This window comes from Pan troglodytes, chromosome 12 (assembly GCF_028858775.2).
Source record: "Pan troglodytes isolate AG18354 chromosome 12, NHGRI_mPanTro3-v2.0_pri, whole genome shotgun sequence".
NCBI lineage: Eukaryota > Metazoa > Chordata > Mammalia > Primates > Hominidae > Pan > Pan troglodytes.
The window spans coordinates 53,350,870-53,367,370 of NC_072410.2; the positions used below are offsets into that span (position 1 = coordinate 53,350,870).

General features: G+C 42.3%; 1 protein-coding gene across 4 annotated transcripts in view; it reads left to right on the plus strand.

Annotated features, from left to right (window-relative positions):
• The first annotated feature begins 3,422 nt into the window (after window positions 1-3,422).
• GFPT1 (glutamine--fructose-6-phosphate transaminase 1) overlaps window positions 3,423-16,501 on the plus strand; it is a 66,275-nt gene continuing 53,196 nt past the window's right edge. The window contains exons 1-2 of one of the 4 annotated variants that reach the window (XM_063789764.1): window positions 3,423-3,682; window positions 7,671-7,830. In XM_063789764.1, coding sequence (XP_063645834.1) covers window positions 7,749-7,830 — 82 coding nt within the window. In that variant the 5' untranslated portion in view covers window positions 3,423-3,682; window positions 7,671-7,748. The remainder of the gene's footprint in view (window positions 3,683-7,670; window positions 7,831-16,501) is intronic. The other 3 variants (XM_063789763.1, XM_515528.8, XM_003949806.5) reach the window with 3 other exon arrangements.

Consider the following 16,501-nt stretch of genomic DNA (forward strand, 5'->3'; position numbering starts at 1 on the left):
TGGTGTTCTTCTTTTAGCAACACCTTCCCCTTTCCTTTGAAGAACTGCTTCCTCTTGCCGTATGTGGCTATATGACTCTATAGGGCTTTGGTGGAGCTGTCCTATCACAATGTCTTGCCTTCTTTGCCACAGGAGTGGGGCATGTGACTCACACTGGACTGGCCAGAATCCTTGTCTAGAATATAAAAAGGATGGAGGAATAGCCTCTCTCTCCTTTTGGGCTGCAAGCTATAAAGTTGTGATTGCAGAGCTATTTGAGGATTATTTCCCTGTCCATGAGGTCAGAGAGGTAGTTCAAGAGTTCTGACAACATTCTTTCCCTGGGTATAAATGTGCTGAAAGCTGTTTGTATTCCTGTTCTTTCCAATTACGTGAGCTAGTAAATCCCCTTCTTTAGTTTGAGTGGTCTTCTATTTATTATTTGTCAGTGAAAGCTCTGCCCTCTAGGCACATCTTTCACCATGACTGTGAGAAATAAATTTGTGAGAGCTGTATCCTTGAAGAGCTCTGTGAAAGCTCTTTCTGTGGGAGTGCTGCCACTGAATTGGGAAACCTAGTACTCATCCTGTGGGTGAAGAGTACCCACGATATTGGAAGCAAGGAAAAACTGGATCACATTTGTATTTTTGACAGGTCCCGCTGGAGCCAAAGTGTGTGGGATGAATTACGGGAGGCTAAAGGGGTTCACTCAAAGGGTCTTTCTGAGGCCTTGATTGGTGCCTTTTGTTCTTGTCCTCATTTCTTTTCACAGGCCTCAGGGGCTCAACCTATTTCTTTTTCCTTTGATACTTGCTACCATCTTCTCTGTCCACTGGGGTACATTTCTCCACAAAGCTCCCTAAAAAGTAGGACATATGTGCCCCAGCTCCCCATATTCTTATGCAAAGGAATTTTTATTTTAATAATTTTATTGCTATTACTGGAATTCACATAAGGGTTAATAAAAATGACTACAGCTATTTCAAGTAAGGTTCTTCGTTGCATTAGTAATGGCAACTGGAAGCTCTGATGGCCTTCAGCCATCAGATCCAATGGGAATGAATCTATGAACAGGGAAATGGACTTACATAAAGAGATGGTAAATGACACCCCCTTGCCATCATTACTTTTTTTGTTGTCGTTCAGAATGTTTTGATCAGGAGAGAAAATCCATTCCCTCAGATGTTTGAATTAGACCCAGATGTCCCCTTCCCTTCATAGATCATTTATTTTCTTCTCCTTCAGGCCTTATTCCCAAAGGTCCAGTTAAGGCGGAGCTCTGTATAAAGGGAGGTCAGGCACCCAAAGTGTGTATCTTAACTGGCGCATGGTTACAAAGAGTTCTTTGTTGTGTTGGGTTAGTGAGGTTCTTCAAGGCTGAGTTGGGAAAATACTGTCCTTCAAAGTTTCTTCTCTTTTTTGTCAAATTATTTTTTTATTTACTTTTTTTTTAACTTTTTTTTTTTTTTCTGAGTTGGGGACTTTCCAGTCTTTACTGAAAACTTTTAAAAATTTGTATTTAGACAAATTCTAAAAGACCTGTAACACTAGTTTCTTCTCAACTGATTCATAAATATCTTCCAAAATAGTTTGTTGAGTGGAGAGGATAAGACAAATTGATAGTCATTGTGGTGGAGTAGCAGGCAGAAGAGGAAAGCAAAGGGTTAAATAGATTATTATAGTTGGAGCATGAGAACTCTGGTAGTACTGCTGACATTTTCTTTGTGGCATTGACAGGTTTGCTGCCAGTGCACAAAGATGTTGCTTAAGCATTGGAACCATACCTTGGCTTCTAGGTAATACAACGGAGTTCTAACCAGAGCCTTAGATGAGGGTTCTGAAGCTAGATGTATATCCACAGTCTTTTGTTTCTTGAATTAAGAAATGTATTATTACCAAAAAGCTCACTGTTTTTTTTTTTTTTTTAAAACTTTGCTCTGGGTGATCTAGGGACCTGTTTAAGGGATTGAAATATCAAAAGGGCTTTTAGGTGAGAAATACTCTGCTTAGTTAAATGTGACATTTTTCAGCTTCTCTGAGGCAAGTGAAAAAAGGCACTTTTCCCCGTAAGAAAAACTGAAAGCCTTATGCTCACTTAATCATATAACCAGCCATAGAAGGTTAATTCCGCTAAGGAAATAGGACTTTTTTTCACTCATTCCAAAATAAATTTGATCTTTTACTTTGTGCTGTGGTCTAAAAGTGTTGGGTATGTAAAATCTAGTTCTAGCTTCAAGAAACTTACAGCCCAGTGGGAAAATACAGAAAATCATAAAATATCAAAGAATATTTCTTTACAGTGAGTAGCTCAAAGAGTAAGAGGTTAATGCATGTCTCCAAGTCTGTCTGGGGGGGATAAAAAAGGCTTTCCTGAAGAGGTAGCATCTAAACAGAGACGTGGTGGGGATTCTATGCAGAGTAACCAAAGTGTGCAAAAGATTTGAGAATCTTGGCCCAGTTGAGGAACTACCTGTTGAGCCTGTTGGGAGTGTATAGGGCTGGAAGGACGGCTAAGACCAGACACATGAACAGCAGTCAGCAGGCTAAGACCAGACACATGAACAGCAGTCAGCACTCCAGGAATTCTGTGTGCCATGTACGTTTTTAATACTACTCTACTCTAGAGCCATTATAGAGTTCTGATTACTCCACATTTGACTAAAGATACCATTTAAGGCTGTTTAAAGCAAATGCCCAGGTAATAAATTCTCAGAAACATCATCCCTCTCTAATCAAGTCTCTCTTGTCAGACATGGCGCATTAATTCATAGAATGAATCGTTCGTAAGTCAAACGCGCGGCTGTTAAAGCTAGGGAATTCCTAGCCGTCTCAGGTGGGTCATGGGAGGAGGTGGGCCAGCAGTTTCTTACGTCCAGGCTCATAGTCGGATAGTTGAGCCTTACATTCCTCCTCTACCCCTCCACAATAAACTGAGGGTTATGGAGGCAACGGATGCGGAGGGCTTTTAGGGGCCAAGCATATTACACAAGGAATTGAATTGCTTATTACCAGAGAGGCTGACCTTTGGGGCTTTACAGTCAAGAATTTTGTTATCTCTCTCCTCCCACCTCAACCTAATTCTTTGCAATTTTTTTCAGCCTTATGTCCCCCAGGATTCCCTTTTCATACTTCCTGCTTTTTTCCTCCTTTCCCCGCTTCGTGCAGTGCTGGCGCCTGGGGCCTGGGGCTGCACGGGGCGCGCACCCGGGCTATTGCTTTGCTAACAATTCCATCCTTCTCTTTCCGTCATTCCCTGCCAGGTGCTGAGTTTCTCCCTCCCTCTCGGCTCGGTCCCTCCCGCGGCTCGCCCCGGGGCGGGCGTATCCAGGAACTCCAGGCGGACGCGGCCACGAGCCACTGCCACGTCGCCGCCGCCAGCAGTCCAGCGCCTGCGTGGGCTCGGGGGGCGGGGCAGCGCTGGGAGGCGGGACTTGCGCGTGAGCGGCGCGTGAGCGGTTCAATGGGGCCTACCGGCGGCGGCGCGCTGCGCGCCGAGGGGCGGGGCCCGGCGGCGGTTGCTGGCGGAGCCCGGGAGGCGGAGAAGGCTGTTGTTACCTTGGCCGTCGCATCCCCGAGGGAGTCGTGTCGGCGCCACCCCGGCCCCCGAGCCCGCAGATTGCCCACCGAAGCTCGTGTGTGCACCCCCGATCCCGCCAGCCACTCGCCCCTGGCCTCGCGGGCCGTGTCTCCGGCATCATGTGTGGTAAGGGGGGCCGGGAGCGGGGGGCGTGTTGCCGGGCGGCGCTGGGGTGCGGTGCGGGTGCCGCTAAGGCCCAAGGCGACGGGCGGAAGCGGGAGTGTGGAGGGTGCGAAGTCTGGGTGATGGGCAAGGGGCGCCCAGTGGTGGCTGCGGGGGCGGGGGCCGGCATCCACGGGCGGGAGAGGGGGTGGCGGCCGGGAGAAAGGCACCTGAGAGGAAGGCGGGCCCCCTTTGCCGGGGGCCAGCGGGCGCCTTGGCGCGGAGAAGGAACCGAGAGGGGAGAGAAACGCCTTTATTGAAAAAGGAGGAGAGAGCTGGGGGAATTGAGGTGTGGAGGGGGTTGCCTTCAAAAGGGCCCACCAGGTGAGTGAGGCAACCTGTGGAACCTCGGGCGAGGTCTCTTGAACTTACCTTGCATTTTTCTAAAAATCTTTCAAAAAATATTTTACTTGTTTCTGGGGAGGCCCGGTAGAAAACAGACCCTAGCTAGAGCCACGGTAGTGCCATTAAACGTGATACTTCCTGCCATCCCTTGTCTCAACAGAAACCATTGCTAATCAATAACTTGGTTAATGGGCTTAGACCTGATCCTCTGGTGGAAGAGGCCTTCAAATGTCTGTGGCGATAGGTTATACATAATTTATCATTTGCGTGTGCACCCATTAAAAATGCCAGCTCTGAAAAATATCAGTTATACCTTGGATGTATACCCCTTTAGAATACCAACTATGAAAAATATCATTTACCCCTTGCATGTGCATCCATTAAAAATACAAGCTATGGAAAGTTGAACAAATATCTTTCCTAGAGCCTTAAAAAATTAAGGTTAGGCTCTTTTATTCCATGTTTTGAGAGTCGTTTATTATGACCTAAGTGTTAGTGAAAGAGACTTTGAGAATCGTGTCTGACATGACTGATATCTTCTAAAATTGGTGTTAACTTGGCTATTGCCAGTAAAAATAATTGTATTCTTACCTTTCTTATTGAAATTTACAGCCGACTTTATCCCTGGAAGAAAGTACACTTTTTTTTTTTTTTTTTTTTAAAGGGAAGTACCATTGTAAGAGAATTGAAAACTCTCTGGGAGACTTCTTATTTGCAGCCTTTTACACGAAGGAACTGAACAGGAGGTGGATTGTACTCGTTAGTGTATATATTTCCTGTATTTAACTTTATGCTCATTTCAGCTTCTGAAAATGAGGAGCAGGTTTAAATTTAGAGTAGATTAAAAAAAAACCCACATAAAAACAGAAACACCTATAAATAGCTTACTGAAATTATTAGAGTAGAGCTGACTTCAGAATCAGACTTTTGCAGTGTCTACTTAGTAGAATGGTTTTGCATTTAGTTTGGAGCTGTGAAGTAGTGAATTTGCAAACTGGTCAATCTCCAGTGTGCTTCATTTGGTAGTTAACTGTTCCTGAATGATGAGGGGTGTGCCTCATCAAGTACTCAACATTCTGGTTGCAGGTCATTTCATCATGTTCCAAGAAAAAAACGTAGTCAAAGTACTTACTGAAAAATAAATAAATAAATAAATAAATCAGCGCTGGGCGTGGCGGCTCCCGCCTATAATCCCAGCACTTTGGGAGGCCGAGGCAGGTGGATCACCTGAGCTCAGGAGTTCAAGACTAGCCTGGCCAACATGGTGAAACTCCATCTCTACTAAAAATACAAAATTAGCTGGGCGTGGTGGTACGCGGCTGTAATCCCAGCTACTCGGGAGGCTGAGGCAGGAGAATTGCTTGAACCCAGGAGGTGGAGGTTGCAGTGAGCCGGGATCGCGCCATTGTAATCCAGCCTGGGCAAAAAAGAGCAAAACTCCATCTCAAAAATGATAAATAAATATAAATAAATAAATCAGATATGGAAATCAGGTTCAGATAAGGGAGATACATTTAGGGTGGAGACTAAATGTTGGGAGTTTTCACATAGTTTGTGTCTCCATTCCATAGAGTTTTACTGCTGAGGAAACAGGTATTGAAGAAATAAAAAGTGAATATTTGAGGCATTTCTGAGGTCCTGCTTTTAAGTCATACCACGGTTTTGCCTGATTCTAGGGATAGGGTTCAGAATTTATTTTCTCTCTAATGTAAATTCTGAAAGATAAGAAGATGAGTGTCATTATTTTCCTCCCACATCTTAGTCATTGAACTAAAATTCCTGAGCAGAGAAATGGAGTGAAAATTAGATGGGAAAATCTGGAAGCTTACTTTCTGATTACTTGCTATCTAGTTAAGTTTTTCCCTTTCTTTCCTTTCTTTTCTTTTCTTTTTTCTTCCTTTTCTTTCTTTCTTTCTTTCTTTCTCTCTCTCTCTCTCTTTCTTTCTTTCTCTCTCTCTTTCTTTTCTTTGTTTTTTTTTTTTTTTTTTTTTTTGAGACGGGGTGTCTCTCTGTCGCCCAGGCTGGAGTGCAGCGGCATGATCTTGGCTCACTGCAGCCTCTGTCTCCGGGGTTCAACCTCCCAAGTAGCTGGGATTACAGGGGTGTACCACCACACCTGGCTAATTTTTGCATTTTTGGTAGAGGTGGGGTTTCACCATGTTGACCAGGCTGGTCTCCTGACCTCAGGTAATCCACCTACCTCAGCCTCCCAAAGTGCTGGGATTACAGGAGTGAGCCACCTTACCCGGCCCTAGTTAAATTTGCCTAAAAGATTATTTTATTTCAACGTTGTACAATGTTGAAGCAGAAGAATGAGGATTGAAGATTCTGATATGCTTTTTTTCAATCAGATATACTGATAAAATTGATATGTTTACCAGCTTGTATTGGGATGTTAATAAGTGTTAGGAAAAAAGATCCTATGGTCCAGTAAATTTGGGAAGCAACATATTAAATCGCGTGGTAATGTTTTGTTTTGTTTTTTGATTGGAGGATTTCTTGGAATCTTTAATGTATTAATAATAAGCATTGAGAATCTCCCAGAGAAGAATAGTGTGTCTATTTTCCAAATTTATTTTATCTTCCTTTTTCTTGGTAGTTTGGAATATACTTTTTCCTTTTTATTTGTATTATTTTTGGTTTTGCTGAGTGTCAAGTCACTTAAGCTATCCCTAGCTTTTAACAGATTTTGCTATTGTTTTTATAAATGTGAAGTTATACCCTTCTGATTCGACGGTGTATATAAAATGGAATTTTGGGGATGGGCGCGGTGGCTCACGCCTGCAATCCCAGCACTTTGGGAGGCTGAGGCGGGTGGATCACCTGAGGTCAGGAGTTTGAGACCAGCCTGACCAACATGGTGAAACCCCGTCTCTACTAAAAATCCAAAAAAATTAGCCGGGCGTAGTGGCACACGCCTGTAATCCTAGTTACTCGGGAGCCCGAGGCAGGAGAATCTCTTGAACCCAGGAGGTGGAGGTTGCAGTGAGCTGAGATAGTGCCATTCTACTCCAGCCTGGGCGACAAGAGTGAGAGACTGTCTCAAAATAAATAAATAAATAAGTAAATAAATAAATAAATAAATAAATGTAATGTTTGCAAATGAGATCCTTTTTAAAAGCAGTAAAGGAACTTGCAATTTTAAAGTATCCTAAAATGAATTTTTCAAAAGTTTTTTGTAATTATACTGTCTAATGGCTTTGGGGATAATTGAGGGATGCTGAGATTGGCTGCTAGGATTGGTTATAAAACCAGTACTATTAACATATCCTTACATATACTGGATATGAAGAAGTTGTGAGAGAAAATAATTGCTTAATAAGCATTTCTTCAATTGTCCCCTGGAAATGGAGATTAATAGGTTCTGGTAATGAGCAGTAGAAGGCGGGAAAGGGTTTTGTAACACAAGTTTGGGAAATTCTGCTCTTGGAGATTCACAATTAGCAAGATTAAAGGTTCCAGAAAGTTCTAAATATATACCTAACTTTAACCAGGTAGTTCTTAAACCTTTAATTATGAAATCTTTCTTTACTTCATTCCTTTTTAGCATCCAGTGAAATAGTGTTCTGTTTCTGTGGTTTGAGAATTTTTTGACCGTATATTTCAGGTGCCTAGAAAGTGTTAGAAGATACTTGCAGATATTTGAAATGATGGCTTTATACTTGGCACTCTGCCCTTTGCAGAGATGACTAAAATAAGAGAGTTGCCTTCAAGGAATTGCTGCCTGATCAGAGGAAAGAAAATGAATGCACGTGCAACAGCTTCAGGTGAAAATACACAGTCCTTGTTCATTGCCATGTCATAGACCACAAGTAGAATGAGTAGAAATTTAGAGACTGGAGAGCTCTGGGGTTTGGGTATCTGTGTTAGGTTCAGGAATGTTCTGGGTGTTGGGGCAGGACTTTTACTCAACTTGTAGAGAATTAGTATACTGTGAGAGGTAATCATTAATGGCATATGTTAACCGTCAGTGAATGGAGGCGGAAATAGTTTGAGAACTACTACCAGAGGGGTTGAAGGAGGAAATAGAAGTGCCAGGAAAACAGACCAAGGAACAGTGGTTAAAGGCAGAAGAGTTCCAAAGTAGTATATTGCCTTGAACAGAGTCTATAAAAGTAGAAAAAGGTCATTCATATGTAATACTGCAGAGGAGTTAATTGGATATGGTTATGAACAAATTATTAGAGAAATTGCATATGTCAAGGCAGAAGGGTCTCAGTTTGTGTTTAGGAGGAGGGCTGCAAGTAATATGAAAAAGAAGAGGATTTTGGGATTGAAGTCCCCTGGGAGTGTTGAGAAGTTGAATTCTAGAGCTGTGGTTCCTGACCTACAAGCCCTGAAGTTGTTACAGGGTGTTCATTGCTTATTCATATGCTTATAACTTTGTCTGTAAGTTGAATAAAGATTGTTCTAGATCATTGAATAATAAAAATTTAACCCATTGTTGTGAAGGAGCCTCAGAATATTTTGATGTTAACAAAAGGGTTCTGTATTTACAAAGTTGGAGAAACACTCATCAAGAGTTAGGAGTAAGGCCCAGCGCGGGGTTCCCTCTGGTAATACCAGCATTTTGGGAGGCTGAGGTGGGCGAATCACTTGAGGTCAGGAGTTTGAGACCAGCCTGGCCAACATAGCGAAGCCCCATCTCTACTAAAAATACAAAAATTAGCCAGTTGTCGTGGTACGCACCTGTAATCCCAGCTACTTGGGAGGCTAAGGGAGGAGAAGTGCTTGAACCTGGGAGGTGAAGGTTGCAGTGAGCTGAGAACACGCCACTGCACCCCAGCCTGGGTGACTGAGTGACACTCTGTCTCAATTAAAAAAAAAAAAAAAAAAGAGTTATAAGTAGCCAGTGTTTTGGCTTACACCTGTAATCCCAGCCACTCAGGAAGCTGAGGCAGGAGGATTGCTTGAGGCTAGGAGTTCAAGATCAGCCCAGGCAACATAGTGAGATCCCATCTCTATTAAAAAAAAAAAAAAATTAGCCAGGCGTGGTGGTGCGTACCTGTAGTCCAGTCTACTTAGAAGACTGAGGTGGGAGGATTGAGCCCAGGAGTTTGAGGCTGCAGTGAGCTATGATTGTGCTGCTGCACTCCAGCCTGGGTACTGGGTGACAGAGCAGGACTGTTAAAAAAAAAAAAAAAAGTTACAAGTAGGGGAGAGGCTAGCTTCAGAGAGTAGTATGTGTAATATGTCTCTCTTGAGATTACAAGGAAGGATGAGAAGTATTTATATGTTGTTAAACTGTTGAAAAGAAGATGGGTGAGGGGCAGTGACTCATGCTTGTAAACTCAGCATTTTGGGAGGCTGAGGCGGGAGGATCACTTGAGGCTTAGAGTTTGATACCAGCCCGGACAGCATATTGAGACCTTGTCTCTATATTTTAAAAACAAAAAAAGAAAATGAAAACTTTAATTCTGGCCAGGCGCAGTGGCTCACGCCTATAATCCCAGCACTTTGGGAGGCCGTGGTGGGCAGATCACCTGAGGTCAGGAGTTTGAGACCAGCCTGGCCAACATGGTGAAACCCCATCTCTGCTAAAAATACAAAAATTAGCCAGGTGTGGTAACACACGCCTGTAATCCCAGCTGCTGCTCAAGAGGCTGAGGCGGGAGAATCGCTTGAACTCAGGAGGTGGAGGTTGCAGTGAGCTGAGATAGCGCCACTGCCCTCCAGCCTGGGTGACAGAACGAGACTCTGTCTAAAAAAAAAAAAAAAGACTTTAATTCTATAAAGTAAGAATCTACCAAAAATGAAAAAGCTGGGAAGAGAAAATGAGGATTTGAGAGTAGTGTGTAGCTTAGACTCTAAAATAATATCTGGGAGAAGTTTGAAAGTTAAGCAAGTGATGAATTAATAGGATTGGTCAGCAGTTTGGAGGGCCCATCCGAAAGTGGACTGAAATGGATAGGATAGATGAGTTCTCCTTGGCTGTCATAGTTCAATGTAGAGATGCTCAGAGACTAGGAGTCAGAGCACAGTGGACCCAGAGGGTTTGACTTGGCAGAATGATGAAAAATTGTAGTCTGATGTGAATGGTCAGAAGAGAGAGAGATGGAATATTTGAAGATTGTGAGCAGGAAGTACATGCTTTTTTTTCTCAAGAAAGATGATGACATAGGTAGACTGTGAGGGAGTGTATAGAGATGTCATGACTTAACTAGTGATTTGAGCTCCAGAATGTTAAATGTGCAAGAGACGTGTCATGGAGCCCCTTCTAGTGGCAATAGTTACAGTAAAGTAGGGGAGACATGAACCAATTAAACACACAAATAATTGAAAGTCTTAATTGTTTCACTCCATATGTTATTTTTGTATGTGTGATTTATTTTATTTTACTTTTACATTTTTTATTTTTTTGAGACAGAGTCTCACTGTGTCGCCCAGCCTGGAGTGCAGTGGCGCAATCTTGGCCCACTTCACCCTCTGCCCCACCTTCTGGGCTCAAGTGATTCTCCTGCCTCAGCCTCCTGAGTAGCTGGGACAGGCACGCGTCACCATGCCTGGCTAGGAATTTTGTATTTTTAATGGAGATGGGGTTTCACCATGTTGGCCAGGCTGATCTCGAACTCCTGACCTCAAGCGATCCACCTTCCTCGGCCTCCCAAATTGCTGGGATTACAGGCGTGAGCCATGGCACCTGGCCTTTATATGTGCTTTTAGAATTGTAGAAGATGTATCTTGGCTGGATGCATTGGCTCATGCCTGTAATCCCAGCACTTTGGGAGGCCGAAACAAGAGGATCGCTTGAGTCCAGGAGTTCGAGACCAGCCTGGGCAATGTAGTGAGACCTCATTTCTACAAGAAATAAAAAAATAACTGGGCGTGGTAGCTTACGCCTGTAATCCCAGCTACTCCAGAGGCTGAGGCAGGAGAATTGCTTGAACCTGGGAGACAGGTTGCAGTGAGCCGAGATCGCATCACTGTACTCCAGCCTTGGCGACAAGAGCAAAACTCCATCTCAAAAATTAAAAATAAATAAGTAAATAAATAAATAAATTACAGGCACATTAGCATGTGCCTGTGGTCCCAGCTACTTGGGAGGCTGAGATGAGAGGATCACTTGAGTCCAGGAGGTGGTGGTTTTAATGAGCTGGGATTGTGCCACTGTACTCCAGCCTGGGCGACAGAGCAGACCCCTGGTGAAAAGAAAAAAGAAAATGTATCTCAAATAATACTAAATTTTAAAGAAATCTTAAATGTAGAATGTGATTCCATAATTATAATATTGACTAGTTCACTGCAACCTTCAACCCCTGGGCTCAAGTGATTCTCCCACCTCAGCCTTCCAAGTAGCTGGGACTACGGGCATGCACCACCATGCCTAATTTTTTATTTTTTGTAGAGGCAGGGTCTCCCTGTATTGCCCAGGCTGATCTCAAACTCCTGCCCTCAAGTGATCCTCCCGCCTTGGCCTATGAAAGTGCTGGGATTACAGGCATCTGCTACTGTGCCTGGCCTGTAGAAAAATTTATAGCTGAAGGACTGGGACTGTGTGTATGGGAATAACAGTAGTTATCTCTGAGAAAGGGGTTGGAACCTGTGTGGAGACAGAAAGGAGAGATTTTCACAATTCTGTAGCATCTGTATAGTTTTAATCTTTATCTATTTATTTCAAATTTTAATAGAGACAGGGTCTTGCTATGTTGCCCTGGCTGGTTTCGAACTCCTGAGCTCAAGTAATCCTCTGCCTCTCTTCCCACAGTGCTGGGATTACAGATGTGAGCCACTGCTCCTGGCCTACTTTGAATTTTTAATGATGATGATGAATTAATTTGTGACTAGCATTATAAGAAAAATAAAATTTAGAGTTTAAGTGACATTGTAGGTGGATTTTGATTCAGAAGTTTTAAGTTTAGAGAATGAATTTGAACACTTATCACTGATAAGTTACAATGTTTAGGGTCCCAAAATATTGTAGCTGTCAAATGATAAAATATATAAAAATAAAATTTAGTATTCATAAGGACATAAATGCAACCAGGCATAGGAATTTTAATAATTTGACTAGTCAGTTTTCTTTTCAGTAAGGTTTAACAGTCTGTATTTGCAGCTACATTGCTTTCAACCAGGTGTGTCTAGTCTGTGATCCAGATTGCTTCTGAAATTTTATTAGCAAGGTGCTCATAATTGCTTGTCATTGAATTTAAGTTGCCATTTTCTGAGAATGATGCCTGTAGGTTCAAGCATCTGCTTCAGTTAGGGAGTTATTTTATTCCAAGTATATTCCATTAGTAAGAAAGCTTACACTTGTGAAGTGCATGCTGATTTAGGGGTAGAGAATCTATGCTTATACAGCTACTGTGTGTGCTCTTATAGCAATTACTGAAGAGTGGCGGAAAGTTGATATTAGGCTTTTGTCATTACCTTACTTAAGAACTGTTTATTGGGAGTTTAGGCCGGGTGCAGTGGCTTATGCCTGTAATCCTAGCACTTTGGGAGGCTGAGGCGAGTGGATCACCTGAGGTCAGGAGTTCGAGACCAGCCTAGCCAACATGGCGAAACCCCATCTCTACTAAAAATACGAAAAATTAGCCGGGCATGGCGGCGGCCCCTGTAATCCCAGCTACTTGGGAGGCTGAGGCAGGAGAATTGCTGGAACCTGGGAGGTGGAGGTTGCAGTGAGCTGAGATGGCGCCAGCCTTGGCGACAAAGCGAGACTCTGTTTCAAAAAAAAAAAACAAAAAACTGTTTATTGGGAGTTTTGATAAGACAAGTCAAAGACCTGAAAATAGAGGTCAGACTAACGATTTCTGCTCTAACAAGCATCATTGTGAGTTGTGAATGCCTCCCTTGTGAACATGCCCTGTGTACCTGATGAATTGCTGCCAGTATTGGCTTGGGCACCCCAAGATTACAGTTAACCCGGTATCCCCGCAGGTGGAATGTCTTGGGCTAGTAGTGCTATCAAGGGACAGGGCTATGAAACTGACAGGTTCAACTTCTTAGCTCCCATTTTCCTCATCAGGTATGTCTGAGGCTAATCCCCTTAATTCTTCTAGCTCTGTTACTTTTTTATTTGTTTGTTTGTTTGTTTTTTTGAGACAGAGTCTTGCTCTGTTGCCCAGGCTGGAGTTCAGTGGTGCAGTCTAGGTTCACTGCAACCTCTGCCTCCCAGGTTCAAGCTATTCTCATGCCTCAGCCTCCCGAGTAGCTGAGACTACAGGCACGTGCCACCACACCTGGCTATTTTTTTTTTTTTTTGTATTTTTAGTAGAGACGGGGTTTCACCATGTTGGTTAGGCTGGTCTTGAACTCCTGACCTCGTGATCCGCCCGCCTCGGCCTCCCAAAGTGTCGGGATTACAGGTGTGAGCCACTGTGCCCAGCCAAAATGTTCTTAAGCTCTCAAGATTCATATAGTGAGCCATTATAAACCAAGGAGATTGGAGTTAGAAGTATTATTAAAGTTGAATGCTGTTGTTGAGTTACATTATTAAAAACAGTGAATTTAATATTGCATTACTTAATCTTTTTTTTTTTTTTTTTTTGAGACAGAGTCTTGCTCTGTTGCCCAGGCTAGAGTGCAGTGGCGCGATCTCAGCTCACTGCAACCTCTGCCTCCCAGGTTCAAGCAATTCTCCTGCCTCAGCCTCCTGAGTAGCTGCGATTACAGGCACCTGCCATCATGCCTGGCTAATTTTGGTATTTTTGTGGAGACGGAGTTTCAGCATGTTGCCCAGGCTGGTCTTGAACTCCTTACCTCATGTGATCCACTCGCCTTGGCCTCCAAGTTGCTGGGATTACAGGCGTGAGCCACCCAGCCCTGCCGCATTAATCTTTAAAAAAAAGTAGAGTCTATAAATTGTCTTAAAAACAATTTTATATCATTAGCATTTAAATAGTTTTAACAAATTCATATACATCTTTAATCTTTAAATCATTTACCATCCGGCTTACATTTTTACATTTTTACCAACTTTCATTTTTATCATCTGGCTTACATTTTTACTTTTACTATCAGACTTAGATTTCTTAAAAAAGAGAGAGTTTAGGAGTGAGTTTTTCTGGATGTGCTTAGAATTTGGCAGCTCTGGACAGACTGCAAACAATCCTCGACAGGCTTCTGTTTTCAAATAAGCTAGATTGTATCCTCCTTTAGTGGACTCTAGCTGATGCAGTCACAGTGGTGGGAACTAGTTCAGATTCAGTTTTTTTCACACTTTTTTTTTCTTTTGAGATGGAGTCTCGCTCTGTCTCCCAGGCTGGAGTGCAGCGGTGCGATCTCGGCTCACTGCAACCTCTGCCTCCTGGGTTCAAGTGATTCTCCCCGTCTCAGCCTACCAAGTAGCTGGAGTACAGGTGCACGCCACCATGCCCGGCCAATTTTTGTATTTTTAATAGTAACTATGGGTTTCGCCATGTTGGCCAGGCTGGTCTTGATTTCCTGGCTTCAGGTGATGCGCCTGCCTTAGCTTCCCAAAGTTGGGATTACAGGCGTGAGCCACTGCACCTGGCCCGCATTTGTATTAAAGTATTGTTTTAGAAAAGATTTGTGTGCTGTGTATTGTCTTTTAATGACCTGGTTAAAATACTTAACTGATAGTTATCTGTAGGTGTTTAATCTTTCTCAAAGGTCAGTGACCCATAGGTGAAGAGTGCAAAGTTTGATTTACACTTGGGTTATTGGTTTATTCATATTACAGATACTTTATGAAGGAACAGCAGTAACAACAAAAACCCCGGACTCATTCTTCTGAATTAAATGGGTGCAGATTGGTCTGGAGACTCTTCTACTGCCCTCTAGTGTTTATATCTTGAGTAGCCATTGAAAGTTGGAAGCTGCACATTGCTGTGCCGCTACCACTCTTACCTTAGCAATATCCTTAAGCAGCATGTTGTTTATCCTTATCTTAATTGCTGTGCTTTGAGGTTGGCAATGCTATTTGTGGGTATCTCTGGGATATCAGTTAACTCAATTTCTATTTTTGAATTATGTAAGATAGATGTTCTACCCTCCCTTACAGGGTGGTGGTGCTGTGAAAGTAAAATGACTGTACATTACAGGAAAGCTTAAAAAAATAAAAATGTAAGGTGTGTGTGTGTCTTTTTTTAATCTGAATGAAATATGGGATTTCTGTAAGTCTTTGGCCTGGAACTACTTCTTTGGGGAGAGTTGAAACCGTTGTTTCAGGTTATTTTGGATTTTAATGTGTGAGTTTCTCTTTTTTAGGGCATAATAATTTATTTGAGAAAATTGCAATGTATTGATCATGGTGATCAGCATATATGTTATGGCTTTCCTGTTGGGTATCAACAATGCGCCATTTTTGTATACTGAAATATTTCAGTAGGATCACACTCTATAGAAGTAAATGTCTCTTTTCAGATAGAAATGAAGACTAGTTTTTTGGGAGTTCTATCTCACAGAATTAATTTAAACTTCTTATGAATCAGAATTACAGTGAAATGTAGTTAAGAAAAAGGGAAGTTTTAAAATAAGCAGCTTGAACTTGTATTTTTGTATATTTTATATATTTTAGTCTTCAGTTTTGATACATTAAAGCTGTGTCCACTCTGGCCAAAGCACAGCCATGCAAAACCTCAGATAATGCCCATGCTGCCATTCCTAAAAGTGTGGATTTCCTTTACCTGTGTTTTGTTACTTCTTTGCTTATCCGGTTCAGTTCACATTGTATTACTGCTTTGATTTCTAGTTTTGTTTTTCCAAATGATTGCTCTTTTTCTGTGAATTTTCAAGGGTTGTTATGTGGTTGTCATTTGCTAATGTGATGAACAAGTAATTCAAGCAATTATCTTTTAAGATAGTTATATATTTGGTCAGTTTTTACTATTTTACGTAATTATTTAAGGGGTGAGTATTTTTCATATCATTTATTCCTAAATGTCACTGATAGCATGGTTATTGGAAGTAAGCAAAATTAATCTCATTGGTACAGATTTTAGGGCCTATATATGTTGCTTAAATTACTTTAGAAATTTTTTTCTTGAAACGAAATGCTCTGTATATAGGACATAAACCATGAATTTGTTAATTGGTTTTTAAAAAAATTAAATTTCACTTGACAAAAATGGCAGTCATGGAAAATAAGTAGCCATGGAAAAAAAGAAGCTTTGTAAGCTTCTTTGCCGGGTGCAGTGGCTCACACCTGTAATCCTAGCACTTTGGGAGGCCGAGGCGGGCAGATCACGAGGTCAGGAGATTGAGACCATCCTGGCTAACATAGTAAAACCCCGTTTCTACTAAATATACAAAAAATTAGCCGGGCGTGGTGGCAGGCGCCTGTAGTCCCAGCTACTCGGGAGGCTGAGGCAGGAGAATGGTGTGAACCCGGGAGGCGGAGCTTGCAGTTAGCCGAGATAGCGCTGCTGGACTCCATCCTGTGTGACAGGGCGAGACTCTGTCTCAAAAAAAAAAAAAGAAAAAATTGTAAACATGTATTTTGACATGTTTACTTTAGTTTTTTATACTTATGAG